Source organism: Salvelinus fontinalis, chromosome 30 (genome assembly GCF_029448725.1).
Source record: "Salvelinus fontinalis isolate EN_2023a chromosome 30, ASM2944872v1, whole genome shotgun sequence".
NCBI lineage: Eukaryota > Metazoa > Chordata > Actinopteri > Salmoniformes > Salmonidae > Salvelinus > Salvelinus fontinalis.
Window position 1 is genome coordinate 30659546 of NC_074694.1, and position 12152 is coordinate 30671697.

Sequence of the window (12152 nt, forward strand, 5' to 3'; positions counted from 1 at the left end):
GCACAGATCTACTACTCACTGGGATCCACCATTGACCAATCCTCTACTTTCTTCACTACCTCAGCATACAACACCTTCTGCACTACTCTGACCACTTCAACCTGCTTCTCTCGCATCGGACACTTCCAATCACCAGCAACATGGTCACCCCTACAGTTGGCACGCACACCTCTATCCACTGAAACTACACAATCCTCTGTCCCATGCCCTCCTGCACACTTCCCACATCGTAGAATCTCCCTCCTACACGCTGCTGCGACATGACTAGAAATGTTGCACCTGATTCTGCACAAAAGCTCTAACAGGATGATATATCTTAATAATTTTCAACTTCAATTGCTCCATCTCCACACTTAACGCTACACAAGAAATCACTCCTTTCAATGGTGCTGTTCTTGAGAGCAAAGCAAGAAACAGATCTTGACCCAAGTTGCATGATATGGAGCGCGCCTGTTCTCTCTGGTCAGAAGGTTACCTTCACTGATTCGCCTTTCTCACCCACCCTGAAACCACAAATGGATCTGCCAAAAGGCAAGTGTGCACTTTCTCCAAAAACGTCCCCCCTAAGAGACCAAATTCTTCTTTACCATGTCCAACGATGCCAGGCTCTGCTTACAAGCTCTTTACCACACCTTCCACCTCACTTAACTCGCCCTCATTCACTTCCATTTCCCCTCAAGAACTCGGCCTGGCGCACAGCTCACTTTGTTTGCACTTGACACTAATCTTCTTCGACACCCCATCTCCATTTTTATTGCAATCTTCCTCAGATTCAAATCCAACCTATATTTTCCTCAGTCTTTTCAACCTCCTCTTCCTCTTTTTCCGCCTCCATTCGTCCTAATAAATCCACGTCTCTGTGCCCCTGTCCCAATTTTCCTGTTTTTGATTCCCTGTTCATGATTCCCTGAATGGGGAATTGGGATTCCTTGAAAATGTTGTTTGAGGTTGCAACAGTAACCAAGGGGGGCAGAATTTAGCGAAAGTTCAATTGTTTTTTAGGATCTTAATAAAACATGAAACAGCCTGAATAGTGGGCGAGTTCAAACACACCTCTAGGTCTATGTGATTAATATAAACATGTAAAGACTAAATTAATCAGATTTTGTTTACTGTGTGAAAGTGTTCAATGGCCAGTGATGTGTAGTATTACTACCCTCTAGTGTCAATACTGTGAAAATACGGGGAGGGGTCACTTTCAAAAAAAAATATGAGTCAGTAGAGCCACATTACTATACCTGCTAGATTTGTCTATGGCCCTGTTCAATATTTCACAAGAGTCCCGTGCATTTGGTGGTAGTGCAGTACTCGTCTGTTGTTTACGTAACCTGCCATGCAATCCCAATACTGTATCTGATACTGCGCAGTTGCAGTGCAGCTGGGATGTTCGTGAACAAATGCACTGACAGTAGTCGGAATTACCGTTCTTCTAGCATCAGGATATTGTGCCCGGCAGCAGGATCGAGGATATGTCTTTCTCAAAATAAGAGTTCCCCTGCAAAGACATGCTAAACTTTGGGAATATCTATTTTTTGGGGGGTGCAGTACAACTGTTTTTCACAGCATTGCAACCACATTTGAAGAAATAAATATATATTTTGACGCTTTTTACTATGTATTATTTATACCAGCGTCGGAAATACTCAGTAGGTTCGCGACTAACCAAATCTGGTTCCTTTTTGAGGGGGACTGAGTCGCACGCCTTTTCGCCGACCCCTCCATAGACCCCAATGCATTACATTGTAACATACTGTTTATTTATTTTTTTATTTCACCTTTATTTAACCAGGTAGGCAAATTGAGAACACGTTCTCATTTACAATTGCGACCTGGCCAAGATAAAGCAAAGCAGTTCGACACATACAACAACACATAGTTACACATGGAGTAAAACAAACATACAGTCAATAATACAGTGAAAAATAAGTCTATATACAATATGAGCAAGTGAGGTGAGATAAGGGAGGTGAAGGCAAACAAAATATATATATAAATAAATAAAAATATAAAAAGGCCATGGTGGCGAAGTAAATACAATATAGCAAGTAAAAAAAAGTAAAAAAAGTAGAGATAGTAGAGATAGAAAAAAGTAGAGATAGAAATAATGGGGTGCAAAGGAGCAAAATAAATAAATAAATACAGTAGGTAAAGAGGTAGTTGTTTGGGCTAAATTATAGATGGGCTATGTACAGGTGCAGTAATGTATGAACTGCTCTGACAGCTGGTGCTTAAAGCTAGTGAGGGAGATAAGTGTTTCCAGTTTCAGAGATTTTTGTAGTTCGTTCCAGTCATTGGCAGCAGAGAACTGGAAGGAGAGGCGGCCAAAGGAAGAATTGGTTTTGGGGGTGACCAGAGAGATATACCTGCTGGAGCGCGTGCTACAGGTAGGTGCTGCTATGGTGACCAGCGAGCTGAGATAAGGGGGGACTTTACCTAGCAGGGTCTTGTAGATGACCTGGAGCCAGTGGGTTTGACGACGAGTATGAAGCGAGGGCCAGCCAACGAGAGTGTACAGGTCGCAGTGGTGGGTAGTATATGGGGCTTTGGTGACAAAACGGATGGCACTGTGATAGACTGCATTCAATTTATTGAGTAGGGTTTTCGAGGCTATTTTACATTTACATTTAAGTCATTTAGCAGACGCTCTTATCCAGAGCGACTTACAAATTGGTGCATTCACCTAATGACATCCAGTGGAACAGCCACTTTACAATAGTGCATCTACATCTTTTAAGGGGGGGGGGGGGGGGCAGAAGGATTGCTTTATCCTATCCTAGGTATTCCTTGAAGAGGTGGGGTTTCAGGTGTCTCCGGAAGGTGGTGATTGACTCCGCTGTCCTGGCGTCGTGAGGGAGTTTGTTCCACCATTGGGGTGCCAGAGCAGCGAACAGTTTTGATTGGGCTGAGCGGGAACTGTACTTCCTCAGTGGTAGGGAGGCGAGCAGGCCAGAGGTGGATGAACGCAGTGCCCTTGTTTGGGTGTAGGGCCTGATCAGAGCCTGAAGGTACTGAGGTGCCGTTCCCCTCACAGCTCCGTAGGCAAGCACCATGGTCTTGTAGCGGATGCGAGCTTCAACTGGAAGCCAGTGGAGAGAGCGGAGGAGCGGGGTGACGTGAGAGAACTTGGGAAGGTTGAACACCAGACGGGCTGCGGCGTTCTGGATGAGTTGTAGGGGTTTGATGGCACAGGCAGGGAGCCCAGCCAACAGCGAGTTGCAGTAATCCAGACGGGAGATGACAAGTGCCTGGATTAGGACCTGCGCCGCTTCCTGTGTGAGGCAGGGTCGTACTCTGCGGATGTTGTAGAGCATGAACCTACAGGAACGGGCCACCGCCTTGATGTTAGTTGAGAACGACAGGGTGTTGTCCAGGATCACGCCAAGGTTCTTAGCGCTCTGGGAGGAGGACACAATGGAGTTGTCAACCGTGATGGCGAGATCATGGAACGGGCAGTCCTTCCCCGGGAGGAAGAGCAGCTCCGTCTTGCCGAGGTTCAGCTTGAGGTGGTGATCCGTCATCCACACTGATATGTCTGCCAGACATGCAGAGATGCGATTCGCCACCTGGTCATCAGAAGGGGGAAAGGAGAAGATTAGTTGTGTGTCGTCTGCATAGCAATGATAGGAGAGACCATGTGAGGTTATGACAGAGCCAAGTGACTTGGTGTATAGCGAGAATAGGAGAGGGCCTAGAACAGAGCCCTGGGGGACACCAGTGGTGAGAGCGCGTGGTGAGGAGACAGATTCTCGCCACGCCACCTGGTAGGAGCGACCTGTCAGGTAGGACGCAATCCAAGCGTGGGCCGCGCCGGAGATGCCCAACTCGGAGAGGGTGGAGAGGAGGATCTGATGGTTCACAGTATCGAAGGCAGCCGATAGGTCTAGAAGGATGAGAGCAGAGGAAAGAGAGTTAGCTTTAGCAGTGCGGAGCGCCTCCGTGATACAGAGAAGAGCAGTCTCAGTTGAGTGACTAGTCTTGAAACCTGACTGATTTGGATCAAGAAGGTCATTCTGAGAGAGATAGCAGGAGAGCTGGCCAAGGACGGCACGTTCAAGAGTTTTGGAGAGAAAAGAAAGAAGGGACACTGGTCTGTAGTTGTTGACATCGGAGGGATCGAGTGTAGGTTTTTTCAGAAGGGGTGCAACTCTCGCTCTCTTGAAGACGGAAGGGACGTAGCCAGCGGTCAGGGATGAGTTGATGAGCGAGGTGAGGTAAGGGAGAAGGTCTCCGGAAATGGTCTGGAGAAGAGAGGAGGGGATAGGGTCAAGCGGGCAGGTTGTTGGGCGGCCGGCCGTCACAAGACGCGAGATTTCATCTGGAGAGAGGGGAGAGAAAGAGGTCAAAGCACAGGGTAGGGCAGTGTGAGCAGAACCAGCGGTGTCGTTTGACTTAGCAAACGAGGATCGGATGTCGTCGACCTTCTTTTCAAAATGGTTGACGAAGTCGTCTGCAGAGAGGGAGGAGGGGGGGGGGAGGGGGAGGAGGATTCAGGAGGGAGGAGAAGGTGGCAAAGAGCTTCCTAGGGTTAGAGGCAGATGCTTGGAATTTAGAGTGGTAGAAAGTGGCTTTAGCAGCAGAGACAGAAGAGGAAAATGTAGAGAGGAGGGAGTGAAAGGATGCCAGGTCCGCAGGGAGGCGAGTTTTCCTCCATTTCCGCTCGGCTGCCCGGAGCCCTGTTCTGTGAGCTCGCAATGAGTCGTCGAGCCACGGAGCGGGAGGGGAGGACCGAGCCGGCCTGGAGGATAGGGGACATAGAGAGTCAAAGGATGCAGAAAGGGAGGAGAGGAGGGTTGAGGAGGCAGAATCAGGAGATAGGTTGGAGAAGGTTTGGGCAGAGGGAAGAGATGATAGGATGGAAGAGGAGAGAGTAGCGGGGGAGAGAGAGCGAAGGTTGGGACGGCGCGATACCATCCGAGTAGGGGCAGTGTGGGAAGTGTTGGACGAGAGCGAGAGGGAAAAGGATACAAGGTAGTGGTCGGAGACTTGGAGGGGAGTTGCAATGAGGTTAGTGGAAGAACAGCATCTAGTAAAGATGAGGTCAAGCGTATTGCCTGCCTTGTGAGTAGGGGGGGAAGGTGAGAGGGTGAGGTCAAAAGAGGAGAGGAGTGGAAAGAAGGAGGCAGAGAGGAATGAGTCAAAGGTAGACATGGGGAGGTTAAAGTCACCCAGAACTGTGAGAGGTGAGCCGTCCTCAGGAAAGGAGCTTATCAAGGCATCAAGCTCATTGATGAACTCTCCAAGGGAACCTGGAGGGCGATAAATGATAAGGATGTTAAGCTTGAAAGGGCTGGTAACTGTGACAGCATGGAATTCAAAGGAGGCGATAGACAGATGGGTAAGGGGAGAAAGAGAGAATGACCACTTGGGAGAGATGAGGATCCCGGTGCCACCACCCCGCTGACCAGAAGCTCTCGGGGTGTGCGAGAACACGTGGGCAGACGAAGAGAGAGCAGTAGGAGTAGCAGTGTTATCTGTGGTGAGCCATGTTTCCGTCAGTGCCAAGAAGTCGAGGGACTGGAGGGAGGCATAGGCTGAGATGAGCTCTGCCTTGTTGGCCGCGGATCGGCAGTTCCAGAGGCTACCGGAGACCTGGAACTCCACGTGGGTCGTGCGGGCTGGGACCACCAGGTTAGGGTGGGCGCGGCCACGCGGTGTGAGGCGTTTGTATGGTCTGTGCAGAGAGGAGAGAACAGGGATAGACAGACACATATTTGACAGGCTACAGAAGAGGCTACGCTAAAGCAAAGGAGATTAGAATGACAAGTGGGCTACACGTCTCGAATGTTCAGAAAGTTAAGCTTACGTAGCAAAAAATCAATAAAATTACAAATCTTATTGACTAAAATGATATAGTACTGCTGGCTGGTGAAGTAGCCTGGCTAGCAGTAGCTGCGTTGTTGAAAGTGAAGCTGGCTAGGTGACCTCGACAGTTTCTCTAAATTTCTCTAAACTACACAATTATCATGGATACAAGGACAGCAAAGACAACTAGCTAACACTACGCTAATCAAGTCGTTCCGTTGTAATGTAAGTTTCTACAGTGCTGCTATTCGGTAGAAGTTGGCTAGCTAGCAGTGTTAGCTAGCAGTGTTGGCTAGGTAGGAGGACAGCAGCGCGGCAGGCGAAACTAGCTGGCTAGCTAACCGATAATTACTCAAAGTTACACAATTATCTTAGATACAAAGCTAGCAAAGAAAACTATGTAGCTAGCTAACACTACACAAAACAAGTCGTTCCGTTGTATTGTAATCGTTTCTACAATGCTCTTCGGTGGCAAGCTGGCTAGCTAGCAGTGATGGCTACGTTGCGTTAATTTCGAACGAAAATAGCTCGCTAGCGAACCTCAATAACGACGCAATTATGTTTGATAAAAGACGGCTATGTAGCTAGCTAAGATCAAACAAATCAAACCGTTGTACTGTAATGAAAATGAAAATCAGACCGTTGTACTATAATGAAATGTAATGAAAAGTTATACTACTATTCGGTAGACGGTGGACGTTAGCTAGCTGCTGGGCAGATAGCAGTGGACAACGAGACGACGAAATACGATAATTACGCAGTTATCTTTGATACACAGACGGCTATGTAGCTAGTTAAGAAGAAATTGCTAAGGTTGGACAAATTAAATCGTTGTACTATAATGAAATGTAATGAAAAGTTATAAAAGTTATACTACCTGCAGAGCGAATGCAGAGCGAATGCAAATGCGACCGCTCGCCCCAAACCGGAAGTAAACCCGGAAGTAAACCCGGTCATTTTGTAAATGACATCACCGAAGTCGAGGATTGGTAGGATGGTCAGTTTTACAAGGGTATGTTTGGCAGCATGAGTGAAGGATGCTTTGTTGCGGAATAGGAAGCCAATTCTAGATTTAACTTTGGATTGGAGATGTTTGATGTGAGTCTGGAAGGAGAGTTTACAGTCTAACCAGACACCTAGGTATTTGTAGTTGTCCACATATTCTAAGTCAGAGCCGTCCAGAGTAGTGATGTTGGACAGGCGGGCAGGTGCAGGCAGCGATCGGTTGAAGAGCATGCATTTAGTTTTACTTGTATTTAAGAGCAAATGGAGGCCACGGAAGGAGAGTTGTATGGCATTGAAGCTCGCCTGGAGGGTTGTTAACACAGTGTCAAAAGAAGGGCCAGAAGTATACAGAATAGTGTCGTCTGCGTAGAGATGGATCAGAGAATCACCAGCAGCAAGAGCGACATCATTGATGTATACAGAGAAGAGAGTCGGTCCAAGAATTGAACCCTGTGGCACCCCCATAGAGACTGCCAGAGGCCCGGACAACAGACCCTCCGATTTGACACACTGAACTCGATCAGAGAAGTAGTTGGTGAACCAGGCGAGGCAATCATTAGAGAAACCAAGGCTGTCGAGTCTGCCGATGAGGATTTGGTGATTGACAGAGTCAAAAGCCTTGGCCAGGTCAATGAATACGGCTGCACAGTATTGTTTCCTATCGATGGCGGTTAAGATATCGTTTATGACCTTGAGCGTGGCTGAGGTGCACCCATGGCCAGCTCTGAAACCAGATTGCATAGTGGAGAAGGTATGGTGGGATTCGAAATGGTCGGTAATCTGTTTGTTGACTTGGCTTTCGAAGACCTTAGAAAGGCAGGGTAGGATAGATATAGGTCTGTAGCTGTTAGGGTCAAGAGTGTCCCCCCCTTTGAAGAGGGGGATAACCGCAGCTGCTTTCCAATCTTTGGGAATCTCAGACGACACGAAAGAGAGGTTGAAAAGGCTAGTAATAGGGGTGGCAACAATTTCAGCAGATAGTTTTAGAAAGAAAGGGTCCAGATTATCTAGCCCGGCTGATTTGTAAGGGTCCAGATTTTGCAGCTCTTTCAGAACATCAGCTGACTGTATTTGGGAGAAAGAGAAATGGGGAAGGCTTGGGCGAGTAGCAGAGGGGAGGGCAGTGCTGTTGACCGGGGTAGGGGCAGCCAGGTGGAAAGCATGGCCAGCCGTAGAAAAATGCTTATTGAAATTCTCAATTATAGTGGATTTGTCGGTGGTGACAGTGTTTCCTATCTTCAGTGCAGTTGGAAGCTGGGAGGAGGTGTTCTTATTCTCCATGGACTTTACAGTGTCCCAGAACTTTTTTGAATTTGTGTTGCAGGAAGCAAATTTCTGCTTGAAAAAGCTAGCCTTGGCTTTTCTAACTGCCTGTGTATATTGGTTTCTAGCTTCCCTGAAAAGTTGCATATCACGGGGGCTGTTCGATGCTAATGCAGAACGCCATAGGATGTTTTTCTGTTGGTTAAGGGCAGTCAGGTCTGGAGAGAACCAAGGGCTATATCTGTTCCTGGTTCTAAATTTCTTGAATGGGGCATGCTTATTCAAGATGGTGAGGAAGGCATTTAAAAAATATAAAAAAAATATCCAGGCATCCTCTACTGACGGGATGAGATCAATATCCTTCCAGGATACATCGGCCAGGTCGATCAGAAAGGCCTGCTCGCTGAAGTGTTTCAGGGAGCGTTTGATAGTGATGAGTGGAGGTCGTTTGACCGCTGACCCATTACGGATGCAGGCAATGAGGCAGTGATCGCTGAGATCTTGGTTGAAAACAGCAGAGGTGTATTTGGAGTGTACATGGGATACATGTTGGTTTGCATTGGGGCTATACGAGTGTTGGAAAACGAAGTGCTGATGGATATGTACGATAGAGTTAGAGACCCTACTGAGTATTTCCTACCCCATTTTAGCTGACACAGTTAGAAAAGTTGTCTTTCTACAGCCCAACATACCAGTGTCAACGTAGTATTTTTTTTTATTATATTGGTCTTAAAAATGTTTTTAAAACCAGATGTTGTATTTGTTTTCATGAATTGCTTATTGTATGTTCTTGTTGGCACAATAACAGTGGCCATTGATTAGATTCCATATCTATTGAATGAAATAGTTATTGACAGTATTTATTCACTTTGCAATGTTTTGAAATGCGGGCTTTTATTTTGAAAGTTTTCTCATACAAACGTGACGTAATCATGTGTGCTACTGGCAGAATACTAGTGCAGTCGGACATGTAACAACTCTACCGGTGTTTTAGAAAAACTGTAACCTAACTATATCAATTGACATTGAAACAATGTACAGTATCTAGTACAAGAGGACAACAGCCACAGAATATCCTGGCAACCTTCACTCCATTCTAGTAGGTAGAATATACAAGCGTTCTGGCAGCGGTCAAAAATGTTAGAAGGTTAGCTAGCTTTCTCAAGTGGACTAAAAGTAGAAGTTTGATCGATAACATCATGACAACCGGAATGGAGAACTGCGCCAAACCACTGTTTACATTTGGAATAATCGCCGACATTCAATACGCCGACATAGATGATGGCTTCAATTTCAAACGCTCAAGGAAACGATACTACAGGAACAGTCTTCGCCTATTGCACAATGCACAGAAAAGGTGGACCGCGGATACTGTCAAACCCCGGTTCATCCTTCAGCTCGGTGACATTATCGATGGCTTCAACAAGAGGCATGACGCATCAGAGCGAGCCCTGGAAACGGTGATGAAAGAGTTTGACTCCTCTCCGGTTGAAGTCCACCACGTTTGGGGCAACCATGAGTTTTATAACTTTAGCAGAGACACCCTAATGCGGTCGGTTCTCAATAGTACTACAGATTCTGAAGCAGGAGGGGGGCATCTCAGCATCTGTGAAATCTATGCATATCATTTCAGTCCAGCCCCCAAATACCGATTTGTCGTTTTGGATGCCTATGATGTGAGCCTACTAGGGAGAGAGGAGTCCAGTCTGAAATACCAGCAGGCTATTGCTATTTTAAAAGCCCGCAATGACAATGAAGATCTGAACCATCCCCCAGGTAGGTCTACTGTTAGTCAGGAGGTCTGGACCTTTAGCCTATAGCACAGGTAGTGCACTTGCTCTGTTAACTGCAGGGTAGCTAGTTTTAAACGCTGTTCCCCCACCAGTGCTACACTAACCTCATCACATCACTTATGAGCAGAATAGCCTACCACTAGTAACTACTATTTTATTGATAATGCACAATTCCATGTAGCTTGACTGTGGAGAACCTAATGCCACAGTAGGCCTAATGCTGAGAATAAGAGGTGTTTCACGTGAATCTAAGTATTTGACACTTGTTTAATAATGTCTTTCTCCATATGTTTTAGCACCTGTGGGGATGGAGCAAAGGTTTGTGAAGTTTAATGGAGGATTCAGTCAAGATCAGCTGGACTGGCTAGAAGGAGTTTTGTCGTTGGCAGACAACAAACTGGAGAGGGTCACCATTGTCAGTAAGTCAAGTCATGAGGCCTACATAACAAATGTCATAGCAGTCATCATGACATTTGAGATCACTAATGTGACTCAATAGACAAATTAACTAAATAATGTTGACTGTTTTCTTGTACAGGCCATCTCCCTATCCACCCCAGCTCTACAAGTCCTATCTGCCTAGCCTGGAACTACGATGCGCTGCTCTCCATACTCCAGGCCCATAAGAGTGTAGTCTGCTTCATGGCAGGACACGACCATGATGGAGGGTATCACAGAGATGACTCCGGAGTGCACTACCTCACACTGGAGGGGGTGATAGAGACCCCCCCGGGCAGTGATGCCTTTGGTACAGTCTATGTGTATGAGGACAGAATGTTTTTAAAGGGATATGGAAGGATGTCTGATAGAATACTGATGTATCCATGATAATGCCAAAGATTCTACGGCTATACGGAATCTGGGGAGGGACAATTCCTTGGGTCCTCATATACACTGAGTATACAGAACATTAAGGACACCTGCTCTTTCCATGACATAGATTGACCAGGTGAATCCAGGTAAAAGCTATGATCCCTTATTGATGTCACTTGTTAAATTCACTTCAGTCAGTGTAGATGAAGGGGAGGGGAGGTTAAAGAAGGATTTTAGAAGGATTTTTAAGCCGTAAGACAATTGAGACATGGATTGTGTATGTGTGCCATTCAGAGGGTGAATGGGCAAGACAAAATATTTAAGTGCCTTTTTAACGGGGTATGGTAGTAGGTGCCAGGTGCACTGGTTTGTGTCAAGAACTGCAACGCTGCTGGGTGTTTCACGCTCAACAGTTTCCCGTGTGTATCAAGAATGGTCCACTATCAAAAAGACATTCAACCAACTTGACACAACTGTGGGAAGCATTAGAGTCACCATGGGCCAGCATCCCTGTGGAAAGCTTTAGACACCTTGTAGAGTCCATGCCCTGATGAATTGAGGCTGTTCTGAGAGGGGGGGGGTGTTACAAATCAATATTAGGAATGTGTTTTATATATATATTTCATTTTCTGAGTTAAAATGGGCTAGTTATTAAAATAAAACGTTATACCAATATTGATTGAAGTGGAAGACAACAGGCGCTGATAAAACATGTTGCACATTCCATCTGGCCTGAGGTTGGGTGCCAAAAGGTTGGAACAATGTCTCTTCATAACATATAAACACACTTTCTCTCATAATATGTTACCTCAATAAGTTGATATTGTAGCTCTAAATGATGTTATTGTGGTGATAGACCTATTGATAATTACCTATGTATAATGAATGCTTTGACAAGAGTAAATTGATTAATCTGTGTATTGCACTGTAAGGGGTTCATTATTTTACCTTCAATGAATTTCATTTGATTTCTAAATGTTCCTGAAATAGTCATGCAAATTAAGTTTATTGTCATAACTAAATATATGCCATTTGACGCATTTATCCAAAGCACATGGTTGCCATGGGTCTAAGAGTATAAGAAGCACCATTAGTTAAATCATGACGGCACACATCACATTACATATTTGTAATTTGTATCAAGAATGGTCCACTATCCAAAAGATATTCAACCAACTTGACACAACTGTGGCAAGCATTAGAGTCACCATGGGCCAGCATCCCTGTGGAACGCTTTAGACACCTTGTAGAGTCCATGCCCTGATGAATTGAGGCTGTTCTGAGAGGGGGGTGTTACAAATCAATATTAGGAATGTGTTCCTAATGTTTGGTACACTCAGTGTGTGTATGTGTATATATATATAATCTTCCGAGTTAAAATGGGCCAGTGATTAAAATAAAACTTTATACCAATATTGATTGAAGTAGAAGACAACAGGAGACTTACGGCTGGAGGAGGCTCACGGCAGATCACAC

At 45.8% G+C, this 12152-nt stretch overlaps 1 protein-coding gene across 1 annotated transcript; it reads left to right on the plus strand.

The window, feature by feature from the left end:
* Window positions 1-9015: 9015 nt before the first annotated feature.
* On the plus strand, window positions 9016-11594 carry adprm (ADP-ribose/CDP-alcohol diphosphatase, manganese-dependent). Its single transcript, XM_055890435.1, has 3 exons — window positions 9016-9846; window positions 10160-10282; window positions 10402-11594. Exons 1-3 carry the CDS (start codon window positions 9270-9272, stop codon window positions 10689-10691), a joined length of 990 nt encoding a protein of 329 aa, XP_055746410.1. The 5' UTR covers window positions 9016-9269; the 3' UTR covers window positions 10692-11594.
* Window positions 11595-12152: the final 558 nt, after the last annotated feature.

Coding starts and splice junctions, on each gene's coding strand:
- adprm (XM_055890435.1), top strand. CDS start 9,270: ATGACAACCGGAATGGAGAACTGCGCCAAACCACTGTTTACATTTGGA. Junction 9,847..10,159: donor AGATCTGAACCATCCCCCAG/GTAGGTCTACTG, acceptor CATATGTTTTAG/CACCTGTGGGGATGGAGCAA. Junction 10,283..10,401: donor GGAGAGGGTCACCATTGTCA/GTAAGTCAAGTC, acceptor TTTCTTGTACAG/GCCATCTCCCTATCCACCCC.